The 27,927-nt window shown below is 42.6% G+C and overlaps 3 protein-coding genes across 3 annotated transcripts; 1 reads left to right on the forward strand and 2 right to left on the reverse strand.

Annotated features, from left to right (window-relative positions):
- Positions 1 to 3,429: 3,429 nt before the first annotated feature.
- LOC111842814 (protein Bouncer-like) lies at positions 3,430 to 5,436 on the forward strand. Its single transcript, XM_023809827.2, has 3 exons — positions 3,430 to 4,199; positions 4,672 to 4,788; positions 4,963 to 5,436. Exons 1-3 carry the CDS (start codon positions 4,148 to 4,150, stop codon positions 5,166 to 5,168), a joined length of 375 nt encoding a protein of 124 aa, XP_023665595.1. The 5' UTR covers positions 3,430 to 4,147; the 3' UTR covers positions 5,169 to 5,436.
- clic1 (chloride intracellular channel 1) lies at positions 5,435 to 11,362 on the reverse strand. The gene is made up of 7 exons (XM_023809826.2): positions 10,978 to 11,362; positions 10,793 to 10,847; positions 9,290 to 9,399; positions 8,661 to 8,786; positions 8,444 to 8,550; positions 8,122 to 8,303; positions 5,435 to 8,040 (listed from the first exon to the last, which is right to left on the reverse strand). Exons 2-7 carry the CDS (start codon positions 10,832 to 10,834, stop codon positions 7,879 to 7,881), a joined length of 729 nt encoding a protein of 242 aa, XP_023665594.1. The 5' UTR covers positions 10,835 to 10,847; positions 10,978 to 11,362; the 3' UTR covers positions 5,435 to 7,878.
- An 11,496-nt stretch (positions 11,363 to 22,858) lies between these two features.
- Positions 22,859 to 25,873, reverse strand: lye (lymphocyte antigen-6, epidermis). The gene is made up of 3 exons (XM_072705900.1): positions 25,703 to 25,873; positions 24,230 to 24,340; positions 22,859 to 23,711 (listed from the first exon to the last, which is right to left on the reverse strand). Exons 1-3 carry the CDS (start codon positions 25,752 to 25,754, stop codon positions 23,476 to 23,478), a joined length of 399 nt encoding a protein of 132 aa, XP_072562001.1. The 5' UTR covers positions 25,755 to 25,873; the 3' UTR covers positions 22,859 to 23,475.
- Positions 25,874 to 27,927: the final 2,054 nt, after the last annotated feature.

Genomic DNA, 27,927 nt, shown 5'->3' on the forward strand with positions numbered 1-27,927 from the left:
ATATTGAGAACTGATTCTAACCTTAAAATATCTCTTGTTTTTCCCCACCTGCTAATATGAGGTGGGAGCTGGACCTGAAGTAGGCACCTCCAGTCAGTGCTGCCCAAAATGGGAGAAATGGAAAGAACGTTCAGGGGCCCACAAAGGAGAATCTAGGGAAATGGAACAATCGATCCACCACATAACATCTCTCCACCCACTTTTAGGCGAGCACCAAATATCGGCATTGGGATCGGTGATACCAGCCTTGGTATTGGATCTTAATTGGATTGATAAAACAGTGATATAGCCCACCCACAGTGTGTGTTTGGATGTGGTGTGTGTGTGGGGAGGGGGGGGGGGTGACTGTTAGGGTTTTGCTATGACCAACCATGAGGTACTTTGCTTCTTTATTTGGTTATTTGGTAATGTTAGCTGTGATGGCCTTTGGTTGTGCTCTGTGATTGAAAATTACATTGTGGGCAAGTGAGAATTTATCTGGGCTATAGTACATTTTGTTTTACTGAACGAACCAAGTTGGCTAGTTGAAAAAATTCCACCCCACATGCAAGGATTGCTCAGCATATATACAGTGGTAGAAAAAATTAAGAGACTTCAGCACAATTGTTTGTTTCACTCATTTCCCAATTTATGGGTTTGCGTCTGTGAATAGTGTGTGTTTTTTTGCAAACTGCAGCCTGGTTCTTCCCTGTTTCTCTTTAACAAAGGGCTTTTTCCATGCTTGGTGGGACTTAAGTCCTGCTTCTAGGAGCCTTATATGAACTGTCCTAGCAGTGCACTTCACAGCTGCACTTGATGTCATCCTCCGATTCATGAGAAACTGTCAGATAAGTTAATGGTCATCTCTGGCATTAGAAAGTCGCTTCCACCCTTTATTGGGCTGGTTTCTTGTCGTTCCCAGTGTCTCCTGCTTCACCTTATTCTTGTGTCCTGCTGTATTAGAAATTTTGAACCTGGAAGCAACCTGCTGCTCAGTGTAGCCTTCTGCCAGCAGAACCAGGATTAAACCAGGATTTAAAACGCGGATTTGTATAGAGTGGTCTCTTAAATTTTTCCACAGGTGTATATAAATGCAAGTCTGCCAAATGGAGTGTTTCAGTCTTATTCATTTAAGTGATAGCATACTGCCAGTCAGTGGGCATAATGAAGTATTACAAGTTAACCATAGTTAAACATACTCGAGTGGAAAACAAAAACGGCACATATGCAGAGGATGCAGAAGTTAGGAGACGTCAAAGTGGATGCAAGAGAGTTCTAGCTTTGGCTCGGGCTGTCGCCAAAAAACAAACATTATCCACTGGAAAAATCTCTTAAATGATTTTTTTCACTTTGGAAAGTCTGTCCACATCCACTATCACCACATCACCTAGCAGAATCCACTCTTGGTCCTTCCTCCCTTCCCTTTTCTGACTACTGCACTCACATCATCACAAATTCTGTATCTGTTCATATCTGAACATGTGTTGTACCCTGTTATGTCTGCACGTGAGTATGTGTTCGTGGAGGAAGGAAAAGAGGGGAAAAACATATAATTAACAAGGAGGAAAAGGTACTATTACTGTAAATGTTATTATTTTTTGGAGCAGGTGGGAGCAGCAGTAGTCCTTAATTATAATACTTTATCGCATAACACATAGAAATGTGTGTATGCAATGCATATATATTTATATAGGGTAGAACTCAAATCCATGATTTCAGTATTGCCACTCCAGTCGTATCACCGGTATAGTTCATTTTATCATTTTAATTTGTTTTCCACAGCCCCATTCTCTTTTTTTTCTTCTTCCTTTTATTATTACCATCGCTGTTTGTTTGTTTGGTCAAACACCTCATTGCTATATTTACCTATTTTCATTTTTTCCCTCTCATCTCCCACAACCATCATATATATGTAACCAATCCAGTCCTCACTGTAGTGTTAACTTCACCAGCCCCCCAATCCCACCACTTCCACAGATCCTAGTTTGTTCCGCTGCCTTCCCTCCCTTTTGCCCTGTACCCCTGAGGGAGCTGGTCTGGGGCGGTGGCTCTCCAGTGGCCACTTTCCCACCTACTGATCTCTCCCACTCTGGGCTGGACCAACCTGCATGATCTGGTTCTTTTAATGCATCATACCAGATCAGCACTTTCTCTGACACTGATATAGATTTTAAAACATAGACAAACAAACTCCATCCTAAAATAAGGGTAGCATGACGTGTGGGGTGTAGTCTGCCTGGGACAGGGTCTGCCTGAGGGGTAGTCTGCCTGGGACGGGGTCTGCCTGGGACGGGGTCTGCCTGAGGTGTAGTCTGCCTGGGACGGGGTCTGCCTGAGGGGTAGTCTGCCTGGGACGGGGTCTGCCTGAGGGGTAGTCTGCCTGAGGTGTAGTCTGCCTGGGACGGGGGCTGCCTGAGGTGTAGTCTGCCTGGGACGGGGGCTGCCTGAGGGGTAGTCTGCCTGGGACGGGGTCTGCCTGAGGGGTAGTCTGCCTGGGACGGGGTCTGCCTGAGGTGTAGTCGGACGGGGTCTGCCTGAGGGGTAGTCTGCCTGGGACGGGGTCTGCCTGAGGTGTAGTCTGCCTGGGACGGGGTCTGCCTGAGGTGTAGTCTGCCTGGGACGGGGTCTGCCTGAGGTGTAGTCGGCCTGGGACGGGTCTGCCTGAGGGGTAGTCGGCCTGGGACGGGGTCTGCCTGAGGTGTAGTCTGCCTGAGGGGTGGTCTGCCTGGGGTGGGGTCTGCCTGGGGTGGGGTCTGCCTGGGGGGACCCAAAAGAAAAATAAATCAACATAAACAGACGGACAGGCCCTCTGATAAAAAGGCAGATAAAGAAAAAATAAGTGACAGCAGAGAGAGGGAGAAGGTGGAAGGACAGGATTACAGTGCAGCCTGTGTTGTCCTCTCATAACAAAAACACAGTAACTTTTAGGCAAGACACTGACAACAGTCTATGAATAACAAACATTTTGTACAGCTCTGGCAACATGAATGAATCTTAAAATATACACTTTTTTCTGATAATGCCCCACATTGATATATAATGTCAAAAGTAGGGACCGGGCCCTTCACACAATGGGTGGGTCTTCTCCTCTACCCTCTGCATTCTTCACAACATCAGCTGACCGCTCACCCTGCTCCCACCGTCCATCACAAGTCTCCAGGTCATGTGATGGTCCTTCCTGTAGTTCATGTCCCATTCAAAGGAATCTGTTTTTTTTATGGACTTTAAATGCGCCCCCTGATAATATGGTCTGCTGTTGTTGCCTCTGGGGGTTTCAATACTGACACTGTTTCGTGAACAAAAGAAGTAGTTTAAGGTTTACTGAAAATGTTTGTTATCCAGCTGCTTATCAAATACAGGATCACGGAGGCGGGGATTGGGGCGGGGTTGGAACCTATCCCAGGCAGGACTGATCAGCAGCACAAGGCCGGGGAATGCAATGGGTGCGAAGCGAGTACATTTCTGAGCAAGAACACACAATCGCACACTTCGGGCAATTTCAAGATGTCTATTCGTTGAGCTGCAAGTCTTACACTGCGAGAGGCAACCAAAGTGCCTGGAGAAAAGCTGTACAACATGGGGAGAACATGCAAACTGCACAAATTCGTACTGTCCAGCTTTGAGAAGTGCAACAAAAGTGTGACCCGACACGTCAGTAACACGCCTTACACAGCATGGAGAAAGAGAAAAATATGCAGCGTTTGGTCTGAGGCAAAGATTATTTCAATATTACAGAAATGTCTCCAAGGTTTACTAGACCTGCACACATCAGTAGACTAACAGCTGAGTCCTTACAGGGTGGAATTCAATGTCAGCCTTATATGATTACTATCTTAATTTAGTTAGGAAGATTTGGGAGAGGGTGTCAGCTGAATAGGACGGCTATGAACTAACATACAACTGTCCTGAATGGAGGAGGAGAAACGCGCCTGAGAATAAAGATTATATCCTAACGGTTTGCTAAATGCACCAAGAAAAGGAATCAGAAACAACTGTTGTAAAAGAACCGTCATGCTAACCAAGTGAAAGAGGAGTTTTAAAAAACCCAGTCAGGCACACAGTCAGCAGCTATCAAGACGACGAGAAAGAAGCAGCAGTGATCTGACTGAACAGACTCAACTGGACCACAGAGCAATCAGCGCTACAGGCTACACTAACCGAGGGAGAAATGTCTCACCTGCTTATGCTCCTGCTCCTCCTGGGTCATGTCCCACCTGTGGGTATGTACACAGTTAACATCCGAGAGGGACCGTGAGTGGGTGAAGTGCTTCTGATTGCTTTGTGCTCACATTGTGTTAATGAGACAGATAACAGATTCACATTGGGTACCAGATGGTAAAATGAACAAGCCGGAATTTGACTATTCCCTTTGTAAAATCGTACGTATGTACCATTCAATCACATCGTCTTTCAATGCAGAGCTGTTCAGATTAGATTGCATGTACAATGTTTCTCAACCCGGTCCTAAGGGACCCTGAGATAGTCCACATTTTTGCTCCCTCCCAGCTCCCTGTCATACAGTCCACATTTTTGTTACCAGGACCTGGGAGGGAACAAAAACATGGACTGTCTGGGGGTCCGCAAGGACCAGTTTGAGAAACACTGAAGTGCCTGACATTTGTCTAGATCAACATCTATGCGCATGTCTAAAGGTTGACATATGCATGTATATTTGTGCAATTCCATCTTCAGACCCTCTCAGCTGTTACATCTGCATGTTTCCGACCATCACGCCAGCTGACTGCCTGTTCACCCAGGACTGCGCCAAAGGACAGCAGTGCCTGTCCAGCATGGCCATAGGCACACAAGGTGAGAATCTGGGGCACAGAGGGGCTTTCAGCCCAAAGTCAGGTGACCAGAGAGCTGGCTGCACCGAGGGCGAGCGTTAACTTGTCACGTTAACTTGCAGGCCTGTGACAGAACCGTGTAGAAGTTAGGGTGAAGCCTTTTTCTCTACTGTGTTGATGTTGCATGTGCCATCAGGGGTCTTTCGTGTGGTGCTGTATGAGAAAGGCTGTGCCATCACCTCGCAGTGCGGCCTGTCTGGTGAGAAGTTCGCCTCGGGCCTCAACTTCACCTACAGCAACGTGTGCTGTGAAACAGATCTGTGCAACGCCGACTCCACTAGCAGCAGGCCACGCCCCCCATTCTTCAGCCCCCTCCTCACACTTGTCCTTGTGCTCCTTTAACATACCAATGCCACTTGCCAGTCTGAAAAGGCAAAGGCGTTGGACACCCTACTGGTGGTGGGGGGGAACAGCCACAACCTCCCCCATTGAAGAAAATACGTTGTTGACATTAATGGTTAACAAAATTTTTTTACAAAATAATAAACAAAACAAAACTAAGAAAAAGCTACTTTATATATAAAAATGATAAAATCAAGTCACATCAACCTAACATCAACTAACTTAATGCTGTGCTGTGAAGTGCTGATGAATAAATCTCAGAAAAATCTGTTTTGTGTTTTATTGAGTTAAAGAAACTTTAGTCAGGGTTAAACAAAGTTACACATTGCAAATGACATTTCAGTCTTTGAATCAAATTACAAATCAATTGTCATTGACTGCAAAGCTATTTTAAAGGTATGTGCAAATAAGGTGGACAGCGAGCGCAAGAAATGATTCTTAGGTGCAAAAACACATAAGTAGAAGAAAAGGAATGTGTGTTACGGTGAAGGAAATGAATTTAATTATTAATATTGAAGCAGACTGACACTGTCTACCTTGTCTGCAGGTACACAAATCAGCCTGGCACACAAGTCCCTAAAATGTACCGACCATTACAATTTTTTTAAAGTGTCTCTAAAAAGCTAAATTAGGAAGAAACCATCTGAGAGCACTGGGGTCTGAATTTTTTTTTTTTTGGGGGGGCGGCAGAAAAAAAAAAGAACAGAAGGTTAAAAAAGGACAGATAAAGGGACCAGAACATGGAATGAAATAAAAATGCATGTGCAAGAAAAGGCAAGAAAAAGTCCTGAAGTTGTTTATGCTCAAACACAGCTAAACCTTAAAAATAACATTTAAATTATATACTTGGAAATTCTCCCTTAGTAGCTAAACCATTTTATGAAAACAAAAATTTCTAGGAGATTCTAGGATAGAATTGCCTAAATGAAATACTAAACATGCAGAAGCAGACTAACTACTGGGCAGACAATGAGGAGTTTATCTATAATGAGGAGTTTTTAATGATCTATAAATAATTAAAAAAAGGCTTCTTGGAAATAGTTTAGAAACACTTTTCTAGATCAACACTTATTTGGCTGTTGATTTTCTGCATAAGTGAGAAATGTAACTCCATGAGCTCAAGAACAAGCTTCCCGCATGCAGAGGTACTGTGCGGCCTTGAAGGGTCAATCTACTTGGTGTGTGCTTGCCATATTTAAAACTCTTTCCCAATCATAATCATTACCGATTAAGAGGGATCCGCCCAGCTCTCTTCCACTACAGCTTTACATTTTTGAAGTGCATGTCTTTGGCTCCCCCTGCTGGTGACATTTATAGCTCTGCACTATTAAAAGTCTTTTTTTTGGGGTGGGGGGAGAGAATGGGGAATTTAGCTTAAGCCAAGGGTGGCCAATCTTATCTGCAAAGGGCCGGTGTGTATGCAGGTTTTTGGGGTAATCTGTAGGTCCTCCTCGGTCAATCAGTCCTCTAATTAGTAATTAATTAGGGAGTTACAGTAAAACCTGCATACACAACAGCCCTTTTGGGATAAGATTGGCCACTGCTGATTTTAAATTCTCAAAAAGGACATGATAGAGTATTATTAGAAGCTAAGTATGCATCACAAGAACATCTCCATCAAGTTACTTCCAAAGTGGAAAAAAAAACTACAAATATCGCACCAATATCTGAGAAATTAGAGTGCCAGCTGCCTTATGTTAGAACACAAATCAACAAGAAGTTTGGATAATCCATTACTGCACTGACAAAAGTGGAAACTGAAACATGCTGTGCATTAGAATCCATATGATATCCTACCTGTGCTTTTCGTTAACACGTCGGGGGATTCACGCACTAGTTCCACATAAAGGGACAGTTTCACCATTTTCACAATTACCTCACCTTAATAGCAAGGCTGAATCATTCAGTAACTTCACCAGGAAGTGAAACTTACATCAGTGCTTAAAGAAAAGAAAAAAAATTACCCCACCTACTAATTCAAGACTGTGCCATGATGCATGATGCATTACACTGGACTTTTGTGAAATTCTACTTTGAAGAACTTGTGCTCCATTGCAGGTACCTCGCAGTGTCAGCGTGCAGCAGGGGGTTGCCCATTTGAAATCACTGCTGTGCCCAGAAATACCAAATCACCTTTTCTTGGACCCAAAAGCAACAAAGTAAACAAGGGCACTTATGTGCAGTAGACTGAACAGCCATGGCAAGTGAAGCCTAATGAAGGGAAGCCGCTAGCAGCCTATGAGTAAGCAGGTCCATTTAAATCCACTTGAGTCCACCACGTCTTACTAACCCATTACATAATTCTGTGGCATTAAGAAAAAAAACATATATAAATTCAATGCATTGGCTGCATGTCTGAAATGCATCCTGACCACGTGCCCCCCACCCCCCCTGCCCTGTCCAAGGCAGGTCAGTCTCCATGAAAAGACAAGACCATGCATACTACAAAGACACCTGGAATGTGGATCAGCAAAGGCAGGTCTACGGCAAAAAGCTTGCGTCGGACACCAAAAGCATAGGGGTCTACTCAGCATGTGTGTGCATTTGTGCGCGACTTGAGTTTGAAATCATGGAATAAATAGATGTGGAGCGATAGCAAATCACAAAACTATTTTCATCATACCCTTAAGATTCTCTACTTCATTTTTTATGTGGTACTTGTGTTTGCATGTGTGTGTTTTTGTTGTGTACACATATGCTGGTGCAGAACCTATTTGAGCGCTTTAGCCACTGAGATATATGCGGAGTGGATCTCGCTGTCGCTGGGACAGGTGGAAGAGAACTCCTCCCTAGCGTATGCAACATCCAGGTACCTCCAGAGGGACGTGAGAGAACGAGGGATGGAGAATCCCCGGTACTTCAGACACACCACCTGAAGGGGATATAGGGAGCGGTGAAAAGTGAAGCCATGTCTTCGCAAAGAGGTTTTGACGAAGTGAACAAAGCCCACTACCTTGACAATGTGCAGTTTGGGCAGCAGGTTACAATCAGCCAGCGTGAGCTCCTGCCCATCCAGAAAGGGCCGGCTGGAGGTGGAGGTCTCCTCTGTGCTGTTCTCATCAACCTCATCAGGCAGAGGGCAGCTAAGGTAGTCATCCAGCTTCTTCAGGGCCTTCAGGAGCCCCTTCTCCAAATCTGACAGAAAACAATCAATCAGAGAAACAAAAAGAACCATGGCTGAGTGATGCAGCCACAGGAAAGCCAGGGACAGGCTTCCTCTAGCATTTCAATAATTTAGAGAAGATGGTTAATGGAAACGCCCTCCACTGGCTCACTGTCATTCATTTGTGGGTTGGAGTTCTTGATGTAGGCTGAGAACTTGGAGAAGACGTCCATGCCGGCCGTGTTGGACTCCGGATTCCGAGCCGCCAGTCGGGGGTATCTGCCGGTGGATTCGTACAGCATTGGCATGACAGTCATTCTACAAAAGGCAAACACCACAGTGAACCAGCAAAGGGAAAGGTGTGGGGGGGGAAACACGGACATAATTACTTAGGGGGGCAGAGATTCTCCTCCAGGAACTCCTCTATCTTATTTGTGTCCGTCTTCACCTCGCTGCCATACAGCAAGAAGGGGGGCTGAGCACCAGGGGCCAGGTCCTTCAAAATATCTGGTTTTCTGGAAACGACAGACGGAGGTCAGACTCTTATAAGCAGATCGCTTCAATGGTAAACTTTTCTACCTGATTTTAATGACTTTCTAAAAGAACATTTCAGTTGTGGTGGATGGGATGTTAAAGGTAAACAAAGTCACAAACACATGACACTGCTGCCTCTAAGTCAGAAAAAAGCAGCTCCACCAGTCACAGGAAATACTGTATCAGTGTCACCCAGCTATATATTGCACATAGGCCTACCGCAAGTTATTAGAGAATACACTGCGCTAAATTAGCCTCCACTGGTCCTCATGTAGTGAATCAAATCGAATCCTTCAGTGCAGGCCTGTCTATTGAGAATACCAAACTTTGTGTTTACTAACCCTACATGCCTTTATAGCTTGACACATCTCACAAGAATCTGCCAATGCACACTGAATACGTAATACCGCGGCGGCATATACACCTGCCTTTTTTTTTGTTTTTTACCGAAAGCTGCAAAGCTAGGTAGGCAGAAGAGACAGACCTCTTCATGTCCACCGTGGTAACGTTGAAGGTGACGCCCTTCAGCCACAGCACCATGAAGAGCCGCTGTGAAAAAGGGCAGTTGCCGATGCTCTGGCCGTCGCAGCCCGCCTGAAATGTGACCGCAGGGAAACTCGGTTACACGACACAGTAAGCATGGAGGCCGGTGTGGATCTGCTTAATACCTCAAATCACGCCACTCACTCCGACTGTTGAGTCTCATTTTTCTACATTTAAACCGGAATGTTGGATTGCCTATTGAGTCATCATTCACCAACCTTTGTCAACTTGCTTAAAGTCCCCACCGGCGGTTCTCTGCATTTAATATTCAACCACATAAGCGATTGAGAACAAATTCAGCGTGGCTGCGAACTTTGGTCAGCTGAACGGAGTGAGAATTTCAATTTGAGACAGGTCTGCACACACATACATGTAACATTTGCATTACTATATATATATATATAGTCCGTAGGGTTTGCAAACTACCCAAACGCTGATGTTGCTAATTTTAGGTTTAAAATGGTATAATATAGATTTGCCGTAAAATTTCTTGCGTGAGCGCAAGTCAGAAATCCTACGTGTCGCGATAGATGCAGGACAGTTAGGAACCTGGTGCAGTGACTTGAGAATTAAAAAAGTACTTCCAAAGGCAGTTTTAATAACAACAATAATTAACAGCCCAACACGAGACTGCAAAACAACAAGCAGCTTTCATTTGTTAAAAATAAAAGTTGGCACTATAAAGACACACCGTAAGCCGTCGACATAACGGTTCGCGCAATGGCCGGCTGCCCGTTGGAGGCAGGGGACTCAGGGGCACGCAGCGCCAGGCGGGACGGGACAGCGTCTGTCTCTTACATAACATCGTACTAAATGAAAGGTGAATGTCAAAAGTGCACTCGTCTGCTTTATAAGCGCTCTGCCCCTATAGCTCCGGTTACGGTCCCCAGTCTAGGCGACAGCAGGTGGTTAGAAAAGCAGACTGAAACACAGGAAACAGGGGTGGTGGGGGGTTTCGAAATTAATAACAGCACCTTTCATGCAAAAAAAGGAGGAAAATTGGTTACAGTTTCCCGTACAGAGCTGTCCTTATGAAAGCCCGTTTGAGGAATGTATAGGAATGGTCAGTGTTTCCCCCACAACGCCCTAAGCTAGCTAAGCTGCTAAAAATAGCCAGAAGGCCTTTCAGTGCCCAAGGAAAGCCGCAGTTTCATTTCCCGTAGACGCCATCAGATTAGGCAGCGCACATTTTATAGGATATTTAAGCTTTTCTGTGATCTAACTGAGCAGAAAAAGCGGCGCTTGCACTTGCGGATCCTGCCCTTGCGAAGCCCCGCCGCGCCGGCGATAAGCTATCAGGGCGCTCAGACCTCAATTAACGGCAGCAAACTCCGTGATTAATAACTAACCAAGTGTTATTAATGGCCGCTAATGTGGGCCTGACGGGATTTCACGGCCTCCGTCGCCGGTAGACATCACATGGTGACATTTCCACAGGTCTTACCTTGACGAAAAGTTCAACTTGCGGCTGGGTTTCGTCAGTCATCCTCAGTTTAAGTCTTTTTTTAATAATAAAAAATAGGGTCAGTCACAGGCTGCACAGAGAGTTTAAGTATATACATCTCTAAAAACGTCTGCAGGAATATTTATTGGTCGGTTTTACTAATTGAGTAGTAATGAGAACCTTACCGTAAAAAACACACCGCTTGAAATAAACTGCTCTTCCGCTATGTCGACGTGCACCCGCCTATTTTTTTTTTAATCCAGTAACTTTGGCGAGCAATTAGGACACCGTCTGTGGCTCAAAATAAGTGTGAAACCGATCAAACAACTTTAACTGTTTACTTTTAAATCAATCTTACGAAAAGTGCTCGTGGTTGCCCCAACAGTGAAATTTGCAGCACACGCCTAAAGATCTCCCTCCCTCAGTCCGCCCCCCATTTCCTGGTGGTGCGAGGCGAAGCTCCGCCACGACCGACCAACATGTCCGTGAGAGCGAAAATAAAGCAAAGAAACAAGACAAACAAACAAGTTGGGGGAAAGGGTACAGAGAATTAACTGAAACAGGCAAAACGGGGGATTCAGTTCTTTGGTTCGCCTTTTGAAGAGAATGCCTGCAAGGCGGAATTAAGCAACAAGTTGTGCTCTGCCTGCGGAAACTTCTTCATGCAACTTTCTTGCACGTGAGGTTGAGCCTCGCTGCAAAAACACTATATAAATTGAAATATGCTATATATTCTTTTATAGTACATGTTTAAACTGTGGCAAAAATGTGTTAATTCTTAGTTTATAGAGCCCCCATTTAAGTTAAATTAATCCATTTTGATTTATATACAGGGATTTATAGTTTTTAGTTATTTTGTTCCTTAACTGCAACTTTTATCCAAAATTCATTGAAAATTAAACGGTGGATATGTGAGCAGTTGCAGTCTGTAAGCTGCCCCTTATGAATGGGTGTGTGTATCTGTCCCCTGAGAGCTGGGGTCTCCGTCAGGATTTCCTCTGCCGGGTGTCCCATTGTCTCTGAGAGAGGTTCCAGGATCATTGTGACCTTGTAGGTGATATATGGTTGTGGAAGTGGATGACATGTGAAGGCGCTTTCCAGAAGCCCCAGATTAGGCTACACATCCTTTACTCCCACAGCAAAAACCTGATAGTCAACAGGTGGATGCCAGAAATAATGTTTACCTCATTAAAATAACAGCTTAACAGCAGTTGTCACATGCAGTTCTGGAAAAAATTAGGAGACCATTCCATATTTTTTAAAAATATGCATGATTAAATCCTGGTTTAATCCTGACTCTGCTGGCAGAAGGCTATACTGCTTCCAGGCTCAAAATTTCTAAGACAGCAGTACAAGGTGAAACAGGAGGCACTGGGAACGACCAGAAACCAGCCAGGTAAAGGGCAGAAGTGATTTTCCAATGGCAGAGATCATCGTCAACTTATCCGACAGAGCTTCATAAATCTAAGAATGACCTCAAGTGACCTTCATAAAAAATGGGAAACATTAAGTGGTGTGAAGTGCACTGCTAGGACAGTTCGTATCAGGCTCCTAGAAGCAGGACTGAAGACCCATAAAGCGAGGAAGAAGCCCTTCATTAATGAGAAACAGGGAAGAGCCAGGCTGGAGTTTGCAAAAAAAAATGTATATTTTACACAGAAGCAAAGCCATAAACTGAGAAATGAGTGAAACTACAAATGTTGCTGTGGTCTCCATTTTTCCAGGGATGTAGAGTAAACTCCATCATTTAGATGGAAAATGTACATTTTTTAATACAGATTCATATCAAGGCTTTGCCTAGACCTTGGGGATGAATTTGATACCACCATATCACTGCCAAAACCGCACCTACAGAATTAACTAATGCCAACTAAACTAAATGTGTAATTCCCCAAAATCCTATTCCATCCCCCTGCCTAGTCATACTAATCCAGTTTCTGAGCTCTGTCTGGTCCTTTCAGCCTAAACAAATCACTAGTCCAGTAGAGGGTCACACAGACTTTGGAGTCCATCCCAGGGAATAATGCGGGGACCACCCAGGATTGGATGCCAGTCCATCGCAGGGCATACACCCACAGTCACACACAATGGGCAATTTAAAGACACCAGGCACATATTTTTGAATTGTGTGAGAAAACCCACTCAGTGCAGGAAAGCATATCAACTACAAACTCAGAGAGCCATAAAACAGATGGTCATGCAGAGAATAACTCTCACAATGTTTATCAGCGACCAGGATCCTCCTTTTAAAGCAGGGTCTGAGCTCTTGGAATGTGTGTTCATCTGAGTGAGAGAGAAACTTTCAACATAACCAACATTATATTGACAAATTGACACTATATATTTTACCCTGGCATACATGTGAGTGTTTGTGTATGAGTGTGTGTGTGTGTATCTGCGTGTGAGAGAGAGAGGGGGGGAAAGTGTGTGCGTGTGTGTGTACTTTGGCGGCTGCTGGGCACATCCACTGCATGTCTCCCCATTTGAAAAATGCCGCACACTGCCGCTACTGACTCAGTCCTCCCAGGGAACAGAAACACGCACTGTGTCCCTCGCGCTCTCCTCGCCGACCCTTCGGCGCTGTGTCCCTCGCGCTCTCCTCTCCGACCCTTCGGCACTGTGTCCCTCGCGCTCTCCTCGCCGACCCTTCGGCACACTGCAATGTTGTGGTGTGTTTCACAAGTTATTTCTACTCTGATATACAAATATACTGGGTTTAACCAACCTGCATTTTGTTTGGGCAAAAGGGCGGAGTGTTTAGGTGTTTGTGTCATTTGGGAGAAGAACCTAGAACCTGTCCACAATGTGAGGTGAGGCAGTGTATCTGTATGGCCCCACCCACGCCAGTGTGACTCCACCTACACCTGTGTGCCCAGGTAAGAAATGCACCTAGAATGAGAGCTCTGCGGCTGGGAAGCAAACCCATCCAGTACCAGGAAATGCAGGGTTTTGAGTCCACTGCCTTCACCAGCTACTTCAAGTGCTTAATGTTGAAAATGTCTCTCTGTATCGGGTCGGCACAAAAGCAGCTTAGATGCAGCCATCTACTCCTGTTGTGTAAATTTCTAAGCAACTACTGCATCAGCTGGAGTGTGTCACTAATATGTCCATAACCAGAAGGCCTCCAGTGCTTTGCAGCTGAAAAGATCGTTTCAGCTGCTCATTGTTGTTTGTTTGGCCTTTGGTGTTAGTGTTTCACTGCATTTTTCCAAAATCGGGGCTATAGGAGGGGCATAGATACCCTGGCAGATTCAGGGGGGGCAGCACTTGACAGTGGCCCTTCATTAAGAAAAGTTACGTGAAACTGGGTGGGGGGGGGGGGGGCAGAATTTCTAGGCCTGCTCTGCCCACACGGCATTTTATTAATATGTTTAATAATGTGCGTGAGAGCAGCAGAATAGTAATAATTTATTGTCTGCTGAAGGCTATATACACCATAAATCCTGAAGGGGGCAGAAGAACCTATTGTAATATTCTTCATAAAGGCATTAAAGGTTCTAATCACACAAGAATTTTATCAGTTAATTGGGTGTAACTGTATATATATTACAGCCATGTAACACACTTGAAGTTCTTGTTTTCTAGGTATAACTGTACTGTGGAAAATGACAAAATCTGTAGAAAAGTTGTATGTCACAATATCCAGTAGGTGGCACTAGCATCCATCTATGTTTCAATCACATAGGCTTTAATATGGAGTTGGCCCATCCTTTGCAGCTACGACAGCTTCAACTCTTCTGAGAAGGCTGTCCACAAGGTTTAGGAGTGTGTTTATGGGAATTTTTGACCATGCTTCCAGGAGAGCATTTGTGTGGTCAGGCACTGATGTTGGACTAGAAGGCTTGGCTCGCACTCTCCACTCTAATTCATCCCAAAGGTGTTGAGGGGTTGAGGTCAGAGCTTTGTGCAGGCCAGTAAAGTTCCTCCACACCAGACTCGATCATCCATGTCCTTATGGACCTTGCTTTGTTCACAGTCACGTTGGAACAGGAAGCGGCCGTCCCCAAACTGTTCCCACAAAGTTGGGAGCATGAAATTGTCCAAAATAGCTTTGAATGCTGCAACATTAATACTTCCTTTCACTGGAACTAAGGGGCCCAGCCCAACCCCTGAAAAACAATCCCACACCATAATCCCCCACCACCAAACTTTACACACAATGTAGTCAGGCAAGTACCATTCTCCTGGCAACCGGCAAACCCAGACTCATCCATCGGATTGCCAGACAGAGAAGCGTGATTCGTCACTCCAGAGAACACGTCTCCACTGCTCTAGAGTCCAGTGGCAGTGTGCTTTACACCACTGCATCTGGCACTTTGCATTGCACTTGGTGATGTAAGGCTTGTATGCAGCTGCTCGGCCATGGAAACCCATTCCATGAAGATCTCTACGCGCTGTTCTTGAGCTAATCTGAAGGCCACACAAAGTTTGGAGGCCTGTAGCTATCTGCAGACAGTTGGTGACTTCTGCACACTGTGCGCCTCAGCATGCGTTGTCCCCACTCTGTAATTTTACATGGGGGCTCCACTTTGTGTCAAGGATCCGGGTGGCTCAGGCGCGAGAACGTGGAACAGTGCAAACAGAAAAGGTGGACGACCCTCTTGTGGCTCAAAGAGACAGATGGGGATTTATTAAACAAAACCGAAAACACTACAAACACAACAAAACCAAAAAGGACCATGAGGAGTCAAAAACTAAAGGGGAAAAACAAAGACTAACAAAAACTGGGCAGGTAAGCAGAATACACATTTAACCTCACAAACATCTTAATACAATCAATGAACCACTCGGGAACAGAACAGAAGCAGGGACTTAAATACAGAAACCAAAACTGGGTAATAAGACTAACACAGGACAGGTGAGACTAATTAACAGACCAGGAAAACAGGGCACAGGTGAAACTAATAAACTCAAAGGAACAAAACAGGGAAACTAAGAACTAACCAAGGAAACAGGAAAACAGAAACCAACACTAGGGAAACAGGTAAAGACACAAGCAGGAGCACAAGGAACAAAACAAAACCAACTACAAAATCAGACACAAGAACTAGAGAAAATCAAATGAAACACTAGGGAGCAAAATACAAAAATAGAGGAGGTGGGATTCAAACACAGGACAGAGGGGTTTACAGACAACTGGCTGCTCAAAGTGTTGAGCCATGAGGCCAACAGAGAACAGGGGAGAAAACACAAAGACTAACATGAAGGATGGGATGAGCAGCAACGCCTGCTGGTCAAACGGGGAAGGGGCACAGAGTGGAACAATGGGGGCTGACCCTGACACTTTGTAGCTGAGTTGCTGTTGTTCCCAATTACTTCCACTTTGTTATAATACCACTAACAGTTGAATGTGGAATATTTAGTAGCAAGGAAATTTCACGAATTGATGTACTGAACAGGTGAATGGAACACCTGAATTCAATGATTTGGAGGGGTGTCCCAATACTTTTGGCAATATAGTGTATATATTATTCACAGACCCAATAAATTGAGAAATGAATGAGACAAAAAATTGTGCTGTGGCCTCAATTTTTTTCCATGGCTGCAGGAGTGGATGTATGTATGGATATGTGTGGATGTATGTATGTGTGTGTGTGTGTGTGTGTGTGTGCGTGTGTGTGTGTGTGTGTGTGTGTATAGAAGATACAGAAAGTGGCTGATGCAAGTGATGACATGAGTTTCCTGAGAGCTTCCAACAAAAAAATACAAATATGTAAAGAAAATAAATAAGTAAAATAGTACATAGTAATAGTAAAATGATAAAAACACAAAAAATAAAACAACAACCATAATAATAATAATAACAAACTTCTAACAAAAATAACCAAGAAGGTTGGCAAATACTGAGATCTGCCAATAGAAACAAATCGAATGTGGGCCACAAAAACAATCATAGTGCCAGTTGTCACTGGAACCCTGGGACCCCTAAGGAAGGGATTCAGTGACCTGGGGCTTCTCCCCAGGACACCTTGTGCTAAGGAGCTACAGAAGATCACGCTCTTAGGAACTGCACACATTCTGAGAATGTTTTTAATGTAAAATAATACTTAGGTCTCTGAGACCTGGGGGCTGGGGGGTATTCCACGAAGCAGGATTAAGGGAAAGTCTGGCTTTCTTTAGCTACTTTCATGGAATACCCCCCCCCCCCCCCCCGGTTACTTTGTAAAGACCGACTTAAGGGCCACCAAACTGAAGTATTATTATTATTATTATTATTATTATTATTATTATTATTATTATTATATGCTAAGTTTATGTATGAGTTGGTAAAATTAACTTTATATTTACATGACTGTAAGAGAAACTATATTCTATCGATATACATTTGGTTTACCTCTGGTTTAGCCCTCTAAGTCCTTCTCCATCCATCCATCCATCCATCCAACAATCCATCCATCCATCTATCCATCTATCCCACCATCTTCTATACCTACTTGTCCTATGCATTGGCATGGGGGTCCAGAGCCCATCTGGGAAGCCATGGGCACAAGGTATTAAATAACCGTGAATGGGGGGTCAACCCCTCACAGGGCACATGCACGATTCATGCACACGTTCAAACCTTTGGACAATAGGGAGATTTTTATTGTTTTTGCTTGTTATCTGCTTATGTGTATTAACATTTTTGAGGAGTCTGCAGTAGCTTTACTTGTGAGTGTTTGTGGTTTGTCAGATAGACAGCATGGGAATATGGTTATTTCTATGACTGTAACCTCACATTCCTGTAGGCCTACAGCCAAGTGTCACATTATTACCCTTTTTATTGTTCGCTGACTAACAGTTTTTTTTCTTAGAAAGTATACATGATACAAATAATGACTTTATTTCACATAGTTCCTCCTATTTGTTTTAATATGTGTATTACAATAACTTTTCTCTTTCAGGTCACCCTTGCCTCTATGCCACCAGGGTTTATCATTTTGATTGCAATGTTCTGGCCTGGAAATATTTCCTGCTTCAGATTCTCTGCAGAGGGAAGCTGGTGTAGCAGCATATTTGCTGGTAGTTAAGCTAGGCAAATGCAGTTATGCAGTGTTCCAGTACACATGACTCATTGCGTGATGTTATGTCAAGTTAGCCAAAGACCTTCATATCCTTGATCATTTAGATTGCACTATTCCGGCATGAAAATATTTCCTGATTCCTAATTCCAGATTCTCTCAGTGGGTTCAGAAGAACCTGGTGTAGCGTCATATTTCCAGTTAAGTTGTGTTTGTTCAGGGAAACTCATTTGGTTTTCTTTCCAGTTGGCCAAAAAATCAGCATCCTCTGCTAAACTTATCCGACACGTTTGCTATGATGTCATGTGAAGCTTTTACAAACTCAGATTTATGAAAAGGGCAGCTCAGCATTCATTAGAGGAGATCTGATTTTAATGACGAATGAGAACACACTATTTAAAATAACTAGTGTACATTTATTTGGGAAGGCTAAAGAACATATCAGGGGGCTGTAGCTTCCCTAAAATACCCTAGCCACACCCCTGTTGGCCATCGTTAGTGATTACAGTTCCTGTCAGAACGGCTCCTCAGCAAGCAGCATCTGCTCTGGGCCTTTTGGGCGTTAATTTTATTTTAAAAGGTGCTAATTGGTATTGTACTTTTTTAATGGACTGAATACTTGATGATTATGGAAAAAAGAGCTCATGATTTAAATAGAGGCGGTTTTAAGTGGTGTGTTCTGAAATTAAACCAATATACAGGTGAAGTAGAAAATATGTTGATTCTGTATCATTTCCAAGTGACAGAAATGTATGAGATTTTAGGTCAGTGTACATATTGGTGTGATGGTGTACTTAGTTAGCAGGCTAATGGATCCTGTGTTTTTTAAACAAAAAATATGAACTTCAAGAGGGGAAAACAGAAAACAGGAGCATGAGACCACAGTTGCACAGAGATGAAGTCAAAGTTGATTCAATATGATGCCAAAAACACGTCAAACATACAGGACAGATGCTTTGAAAGGACAGAAGTAATAGATGATAACTTGCGGCGGAGTGAGAGCAGCCTTTCCCAGCTAAATACCAGAGCACTCAGAATGTGTTGAATAGGATGCATTTTTACAGTCATGCTGTCTCTTGTAGTTCAGGACAGATCACATTCTCAGTTGCTTCTGCTTCACTTATTTCTATGAATGTTTAGCCCATAATAGCAGTGCAATTAACTGAGACAAGCAAGTTACCGGCACCTCAAATACCTGCATACTCAGAGAATTACTTGCCATTCAAGACATTCGAGACTGAGTGGGAGGGGGAATTACAGAGTCACAATGACATCATGCAGGATGTTGCCGCCACAATAAGGAGTTGTTTCTACACAAAATATCATTGATTTAATAGATGGATGTGGAAAGTCTGTTTATATGGATGATTGGAAATTGTGAAATGTCAGCCCCTCCAACACCCCCAAAGTAGTAGTAGCAGTAAACAATCATTGCATTAGAAAATAGTCAGATTAGACGTGTTATCAAAGCGTTAGCATATTGTTAGCATTGCGCCCTTTGTCATTTCTCTCTGTGTGGTGTGGCGGCTTGGGCTTCTGTCTGTAATTACAAGATTGCCAGTTCAAATCCTGCGGCAGACCAAGTAATTTCACAATTGGGCTCTTGGGGAACGCCTTTAACCCCGAATGCTTCAGAGAGTGGTTATTTCTGCTCCCTCTATTGTATGTCACTTTGTATAAAAGCGACTGCTAAGTGAATGTACTATATACATAATAATAGCTGTTTCTCATAGTATATGTTAATAAACATTAGTTACGTTTAGATCCGTGCTGTTAATCTAATGCGATTGATTTAGACCAGCTCTCCTGAATAAGACCACTGGCTAAATGAGCTTTGCTATATAAGTAATGTTAATTTACAGCATAACATGACAAAGGACCAGCTTTCTGGATTGTGGTTGTCTGTAGTTTTAATGAAATCTGCTAACGCATAGATAGAGAATTACGTGTGTAAATATATCAGTAAATGGCAGACTACTGTTGTTCTAATGCCACGTAAATGTTCCTTTGTTACAAAATTGGTCTTCCTGGAGTGGTTTTTCATCTGAGCTTTACCTTGTTTTTATTTATTTTTTTCCTGGTCATTTGAGACGGAAGACGTACGTGTTACAACAAAGCAGCCTGGGTGTGGATTACTAGACCAAAGCAGACACATAAGAGTACATATGGGTGTGGTGAGATCTTATGACTCAGGGCTTTTTTCATCCGGAATTCAGAACCGGTTTGGAAAAGCCTTTGCTGCGGGGAAGTGTGTCAATATGTTTCATGACAACTCAGGATCGGTCCTTTGTTTTCTGTTTAAACAGCTTAAGTGAGAGTCATGCAGCTGTCCTTGTGTGCTGTAGGTGACGTATAGGATGGTACAATTGATGGCAGCGTTGTAGCTGGAAGATTCCAGACACTTCTGGCTGTGGCACCAAGAGCAGCATTGATAAGACAAAGTCTCTAAGAGTAAAAAAAAAAAACAAGGGGATTAGCTTATATATACTAGATAAGAGGTTAGGGAAATTAGATGGATAAGTGATTCAGTTCTGTTGCTTTCACTAGCATTTGTTGTACTGAATCTGAATATAAAGCTTATAACAAACCTGAGCACTGCTTTGATGTGGATAAACAAAACATGCTGGAAACCACCCAACAACGTACATTTCTGCTGTTGTGCAGTGTTTTTTCATTGCACCTGTAGTCATGTGCGACTGTAATGCTACATGACGTGAGTGTGAGACCTTCCTGTTGAGCAGGAACATCACATGCATAGGGTGTGTGTGTGTGTGTGTGTATGCAAGACCAGGGGTGTAATAACAACCTGCTTTACCTGCTCACCACACCTCTTTCAAATACCACAGGCATTTCTCAAGAATCCCCAGTACTATGTTACAGAAAAGGAACTCCTCAGTGAACCCAAGAAAGGATGACGTTACATGGTATTTATAACCCTATTACAGTCATCCCTTGGTATCCATGGGGGATTGGCTCCAGGACCCTCTGCAGACACAGAGGGGTGACTGTATTTATAACGCAGCATTTTTATCATGTACATATTACCACTGAACCGGATGGCAACAGTTCACAGGGGCATCTGGGGCAACTGAAATCCAGCAGGAGCTCCTGTGTCTTGCTGGTGTTGAGTTGCAGATGGTCCTCTTTGCACTTCCACTAGCCTGCTACACTCTGACTCACCTCCACTGTCGAAGCATCCTACAATGGAGGAGCTGTTGAAGAACATTTAGGTGGCATGGGCTGGTGTTGTCCTGGAAGTCTGTCAGATACAGGGTGAAGAGAGTGTGAAACTGGACTGTTCCATGTGGTGCCCTGGCGATGCTCACGACCATCTCTGAAACATGGTACAGGAGCCAGTGTGAACTGGGGGGGGCATCAAGATATATTAAGCTAAGAAGGCAATAGGCCCAAGTCAGGAGAACATCCAGGATGCCACTCCTTACATATGCACAAGCAATTTAGAGCTAATTAATGAAACAAAATTATGTCATTAAGGGCGCATGCATGTTTTACACCCACCAAGTGAATTCAACATGCATTTATATGCCTTTAGCAAAAACTAGTATCTAGTTCTAGTACAACGACCACAGCAACAACAACAATCATCATCACCATACAGAGCAGAGTTAAAATTTAAAAAATCCCGAACTTCTACAACATCAGTAGTTTTTCCAAATACCAGAGAACTATCATTATTTGTGCTGACCAAGAATGTGTTGAATACGGAAGAGGATTAGGACCACCATGAAAATATTATTTGAATTCTGACTTTAATGTCAGAATTCTGAGTTTAGAAAAAAAAGTCAGAATTCAGAGATTAAAGTCAGAATTCTGAGAAAAAAGTCAGAATTCTGAGATTAAAGTCAGAATTCAAATAATATTTTCATGGTGGGCCTAATCCTCTTCCGTAGTTGAATGATGTGCATGTTTAGGCATTTTCCTTATAATTCAGGACAAATGACATTTCTCAGCTGCTTCTGCTCAAAACCCTTTGATAAGTGTTTCAACCCCTCGACTTTAGCAATGCGATGCATGGAAACAAGCAAAGCACCAGTATCTCACATATTTCCTCTCGCCAGTTGCCAGCCAAGACTTTCAAGATGGACTGACAAATATCTGGTAAAGTATGACAGAGAGGCGAACCCTGGTACGATGCCAGATGTTGTCATGGATACCATATCGTATCTGGTAAAGTATGATGGAGGAGCGAACCCTGGTATGATGCCAGATGTTGTCATGGATACCATATCGTGTTAAACACTTTAGTACAATTGTCTAGGTGAAGAAGGCACATGATGTTTGATGTGTTGGTCTGGCGAGGTGTTTGCTCTGTTTGATCCATGAATATGTCGCATGCAATGAAAGAGAGTTTTCACCAGCATCAATTATAAAAAATACCTTTATTTGTGTTTTATTTTAGATTTTCTCTGTTAAATGTTTTAAGGACGCCATAATGAACAGGTCGTCATTTGCCGGTGCTATGGGGCTGTCCTTAAATTCAGGGTCTCCCCTTAATGTCCCTGCAGTCACGGTTTGTTTTCTACTGCGACACCCTCAGCACACGTAAGCAAACACGCATGAGCATAGGCGCTACCTGCTCCAGGACAGTTACAGTGACAATCATTGTTAAACACAAGGTGAGATATTAAATTATAGTATTCACACATTAAAAATATTCTAAATAAACCACAGAAATTTCTTGGGAAGTTTCTTGGGTTTTTAGTAATTTTTAGTAATTTAGTAATTACTTTTTAGTCATTTTTAGCACAGAATTTTAGCATAAAAGAACAACTAAAAGATAAGTTTGAAGGCAGCTTTAGACATCTGGAATGGAAATGTTCTATAAATATTATGCATGAAGTTGATTCTGTGCAAATTCACGTGAATAATAATACAAAATGTCTTTAAACTGGAGTATGTTATTTTGTTTTACATCAAAATAATGTTTTTTTATGTGCGTAAAGTTTCCCTTGATTGCTTGTGAGAAATGGCAAAAATACTCAGTCCTAAATGATCTAATAGCAACCATAGCAAGAGATGGTCCTACGAAAAAATACAGAAAACATTGTGATGCATACATTTCAGTTTTATTGTTAAAACTGTCAAAGGTTCAAGGAGTCATTTGTTTCTATTGGTGTGTATCTTTGATCTTGCACTTTCACTTGAATATAATAAAGCAAAAGGCTTTCTCAAAAATGTACAGTTATAATTGCAAAGACATATCCATTGACCATGGAAGATTTAGATTTGTGTAACTGGACAGTTATAGATTTCAGACCCCAGAAAATAGTAGTAGTTACATTATATTAAAAAAAAACAATCACATTGGAATCACTGAGTTAGCATTGCATTAAATACCTCTCATCATCTTGTAATTGTATATATTAATATATGACTTAGATGAGTGCTACAAGAATCATTTTGACCTCCATGGAGTGATTTTCCTTCTGGTCATTAGTGACCAGAGACCTGCATGTTAATACAAAGCCAGCTGAGAGTGGATCATATGAGAAATCGGTGACAGTACAACTTAGTGTGGGATGCTGTGGTGAATATTTTTGATAAAGGATTCAGAAACTGGTTTAGGAAGAATAGGTTGCAGGGAGGAGTTTCAACATTTCTCAAGCCCCTCCCTCTGTTCTATCTTTTGTTTGAACAGTGTGAGTTACAATGAAGCAAAATCTAGTGCAACCAGCTATTCCACACGGATGCCACAAGGGCGGCGCCGACTGCAGCAGTTAGGGAGAGCTCAGCAGAGGGGGCCCCGCTCAGCTGGTTGCAGCTGTCTGTGCTGCAGCAGGTCTTCACCACATTGATAGTGGCAAAAAACACGGTGGAGTTGGTGGTACTGTTGCAGTTGGTTGTGTCCGAGCAGCCAAGGCTACTGAATCCACTGAAGCCGGAGATACCTGAGAATGCTGAGAAAAAAAAACGGTGCTGTTAGTTAATCTGTACCAGATCATCTGTGGAAAATGTATGTTCTTTTTGTTTGTTGTACTGAGTTTGCAAGCCATGGCACATACAAAACAAAACAAAATAACCCTTTGTTTGGACTAACATGTGAAGCACAAGTGAATTCAAAAAACATACTCTGAACCATCTGACAGTATACATTACTACTGTTGTATCCTATGACAAAATGTTTCGATTACTCCAGTGGTTGGTGTGGGGGGGGCTCAGTGAGTTAGGACACTGATGCCCAGCTGAGTGATTTCACCTTAACCCCTAATTGCTCTTGGCGTTGTCTGACCCTGCTTTTGCGGAAATAGTGTGCTGCTCCGCCTCTGCTAAATAAAATACTGTACATGTGAATTTAGTCTTGTACTGCTGTAATGCTAGGCTACATGACGCAAAATGTAATCTTCTTGTGCAACACGAACATAACTTGCATAGGTGTGCGTGTCAATGTGAGGCGACGGGTGTTAATTTGACTTACTTGCTACACCGGAGTAGCATGTTGGTTGCCCTGCTTGGCATGACGTTGTGGAAGAGAAGAGACATTTTCCAAAAAGACCCAGTGAACACGTGTTACATGTCAGGGACTCCGCTGAGAGAGCAAGAAAGAATGACATATTATTTGCAGCACTCAAGCTTTTATGTAACACTTTACAGAACATTTAACGAGAACATTGCGGACAATAGAAATCATAACAGGAAGCAGAATTTATAAACCATAAGTCTGTAAAGGCTGTTTAGAATTTGTCTGAAAATCCAATGCTGCAGGGAATAAATTACTCATACAATATCCACAAACATTAATTTAATACCAAATGTCTTTCACTGTTTTATACAAGAAAGCATAGTTATAATACCTTAATTTAAGAATGAATATGAAAAAGATCAGCTCTCTTTCTCTATTTTTTCATGGAATCTATTTTTGCCATGCATACAATGCACACACACTACTGTGTAATCGTCTCAGTCGTCAGTAGCTCGACCCCAACGTGACGGGTTTTTCCCAGGGTTTAGTCATGATTTCGCGAGTCACCTAAAATTCCTCAAAGAACGAGTTCACCCTACGTGAGACGCTACTCACACTGATCCTCTGTTATTCTATAAGCAACAGCCGGCATTTCACATTGGCATTTTCATATTCGATTCACTATTTTAACTATTTCGGGCTTAAATATGACTTAACTGTGACTTACGATAGCGCACCACGTAATATCACTCTAAGCGACAAGCTTGTTCCAGTGTTAGGTTTCACAATTAAAAATCGATCAATAAGTAGGCTACCGTGATTAATGCCTGCGGAGCATAGTGCATGTATAGTGATGAACGTCCTTGTTACCTGGAAGTGACTCGAGTCTTTAAGAGCATCTCTGTCCTAGTATAACTAATCACCCGCGGTGAGTCACTTCGGAAACCATTTTTAATAACTGCTGCTATTGTTGTGATTGTATTTCGATGTCTTTACTACAGACAGTTCCACGTAAAGTAGAAAGCGGGAATAAATCTGATCCATCATTTTGCATGTCGTGTTCACTTGATATCCAACTCCCTTTCACTCAAACCAACACGAGTATATTTAAAAAATATTTAGTATTAAATATTAAATATTTCAGTTTCTGCAAAAGCATAGCATATGGAGTATTTAATCATTTTACCAGACGCAATCATATCGCTGTTAGCAAAAGTGTACAATTGTTATGTCCTTTAATATTATTTTAAAAGATTACGGGCCCAAAAGACAGTTACTTAACAGCACAATGCTTTCTAAGAACTTTAAGGAACGAAAGTAAGCACGGATTGAAAGAAGAAGCTGTGTTAGAGAGAGGTTTTCTTAATATAGGATCGGATAATTATTGGATCTTAATCATGTTAGCCGTCAAAACAGTGATTAAGGGCACCTATGCGTAAATGACCAAGTGTAAAATTCCCACCAATAGAACAGAACAGGTTAACTTACCAAAAATAAAGCAAAGAGTCACTGCAAAGAATCCCAAAATAATTTTGTTCATCTTGGTTTAGAGTTGGCAAATATTTCTATAGAGAAAAATAAAAATCAAATAGTGATCGATTTAAAAGAAATGACGTTGCTGAACGCTGAAAGTGGAGAGATGGACACTCAATGTGTAACGTCGTTATATAGGACAGGTGGGAGGCGTAAAATTGCGCAATATGCATCTGTAAAGGTTAGATTAACAGGTTGGAGTCCTTAGAACTGATTGAATGAGCAACAATGATGGGGAGGGTTCAGATATGTAAAATATGTAACAAGAATAAAATAGTAGCCTATCACTGTTCACTGTTCCTTTTGGTTGAAAATTAACGTACTATCAAACATAACGCAACAGATTAACACTAATGTTTTACCGAGGGACGTCGTGGGTTAGGGGCACCTGGGGGGTGGGGCGGGGGGGGGGGGGGGCTGAGCACTTCGCTTGCCCTTTTGCGCAACCGAAAGTATCGCCCTTTTGAGGTCTTGTGTGCCCCTTTTCACTCACGATCACGCATAATCTATCAAGGGGAACCCCCCCCCCCTCCCCGCGAAAGGTCTCTACGCAGCCCTGCTGTTAGCTTAGATTGAGTTTGGACGCTTGCAGAAACGGCATCTGGCCATGTTACATATTGGAGCTTAAAGTGTAATATATCACTTTAATTTACATTCGGTGTAATGCCCATTGCATATGTCCCTTAACGCAATTAATCCTATTACACTCATTCCACAAATCTAATTAGTAACTATAATTATGTTTTTATTAAATGAGATGAATAAAGTAGGAAATAACCAATTTAGTTAAACCGGTTCTGCCGAGGGAACGTGCAGTTGCGTGTGAGAACCACGGCGAGGAAATGAAACCCAAAACCTTTTTCTAGATACATAATCGCTGGCAGTCCTGCAGGGGACCCCGTCACATTTTTAATTTGATTAATTAAAACACTGCTAGAAGTTACAAAAATTAAACAACACATAACCACAACAGCAGTGTCATATGACTTTCTTTTATTCCTTGGTCTTCCCCTTTCCCTGATTTTGTATTATTCTGTCTTAATGATGCTGCAGTGCATCACAGCACACCCATGTAATGCACTGTGGGGTCGCTCTGTTGTGAAAGGTGCTATGTAAAGGTAAATTGAATTGAGTTGAATTGAATCACAAACGACATATTGTTTCCAAGACAGATATGAAAAAGTCAATTAAAAGTTTGATTTTAAATGACACATTTAAGTGCCACTATTCTTAGGGTTTAATGATGGTATCATGGCCTGCAAAAATAATCACCCAAAGATTCTAAAAAAGAGCAATTAAAACACACGTGACTTGTAGAGCTTTACCATGGTTACCCACTCGTGCCCCCCACTGAATGTTTTGGGCCCATCAGGTTTATTCTGATGCAGATGCTGAATGGGTGACCAAACAAGCTAAAATAATTCATTCCAATGGCCCCCAAATTCCACTTGGTCTCAGAGACGTGTGTCAGAGCAAGGATGCAGGCAGCGTGCTAAGTCAGCGTTCCATCTAAAGATGCTGCCTCCTGCAATTTGCCTTTGCATGGATCTGGCCTTGATTCATACCTGGCCCGTAGCCGGAACTGAGGGGAGAGATGGAATATCCCTCCGTGGATTTTGCCAACCAGGGGTGGAGTTAAAACACATAATTTTACTACCTGTCTACGTGCCTGATTCATGCTGTCCCGGACACCTCCTGACAAGCTAGAACTATAAATCAAAAATAATCTCGAAAGATGAATCATCACTATGCAATATAACCTGCTAGTGTGAAAGTGTGAACAACATATTTGAATATTAGTACTAGGGCTGCCGCGATTAGTCGACGTAGTCGATGACGTCAACGCTGAAAATGCGTCGACATCAACATTATAAATCGAGGCATCTTTTTAAAACTGTTTTAATGAAATTATCTTTATGATTTCTAAAACGCTTCGGTTCATTATAACAAATGTTTTTCTTCAATATCACTGCTTAATTATGGGAGTATTTCAAAAAACAAAAAGGTGGTTTGTACATTGTGCTAATGGCCAGTTATGTGCATGTTGTCATCCTCTCCAGGCAACTGTATTAGATTTGCAATTATGGAAACTAGACGGGTAGATTCAATGGTGACTGAAATACCTCTTTATGAATAATGATTTGCAGCTAAACTGGTTTGTCAAAAACTACATATACTAT

The sequence above is a fragment of the Paramormyrops kingsleyae genome, chromosome 23 (genome assembly GCF_048594095.1).
Source record: "Paramormyrops kingsleyae isolate MSU_618 chromosome 23, PKINGS_0.4, whole genome shotgun sequence".
Lineage (NCBI taxonomy): Eukaryota > Metazoa > Chordata > Actinopteri > Osteoglossiformes > Mormyridae > Paramormyrops > Paramormyrops kingsleyae.

Bases quoted from the DNA above. Each gene is read 5' to 3' on its own strand.
- LOC111842814 (XM_023809827.2), top strand. From the start codon at position 4,148: ATGTCTCACCTGCTTATGCTCCTGCTCCTCCTGGGTCATGTCCCACCT. The intron at 4,200-4,671 runs GTATGTACACAG...TTCCATCTTCAG, and splicing joins GGGTCATGTCCCACCTGTGG to ACCCTCTCAGCTGTTACATC. The intron at 4,789-4,962 runs GTGAGAATCTGG...ATGTGCCATCAG, and splicing joins CATGGCCATAGGCACACAAG to GGGTCTTTCGTGTGGTGCTG.
- clic1 (XM_023809826.2), bottom strand. From the start codon at position 10,834: ATGACTGACGAAACCCAGCCGCAAGTTGAACTTTTCGTCAAG. The intron at 8,787-9,289 runs GTCTGTCTCTTC...TGTCGTTTCCAG, and splicing joins ACCACGGTGGACATGAAGAG to AAAACCAGATATTTTGAAGG. The intron at 8,304-8,443 runs GTGAGCCAGTGG...GTTTTCTGTCAG, and splicing joins CAACCCACAAATGAATGACA to ATTTGGAGAAGGGGCTCCTG.
- lye (XM_072705900.1), bottom strand. From the start codon at position 25,754: ATGAACAAAATTATTTTGGGATTCTTTGCAGTGACTCTTTGCTTTATT. The intron at 24,341-25,702 runs GTAAGTTAACCT...TTGCTCTCTCAG, and splicing joins GACTCTTTGCTTTATTTTTG to CGGAGTCCCTGACATGTAAC. The intron at 23,712-24,229 runs GTAAGTCAAATT...TTTTTTTCTCAG, and splicing joins ATGCTACTCCGGTGTAGCAA to CATTCTCAGGTATCTCCGGC.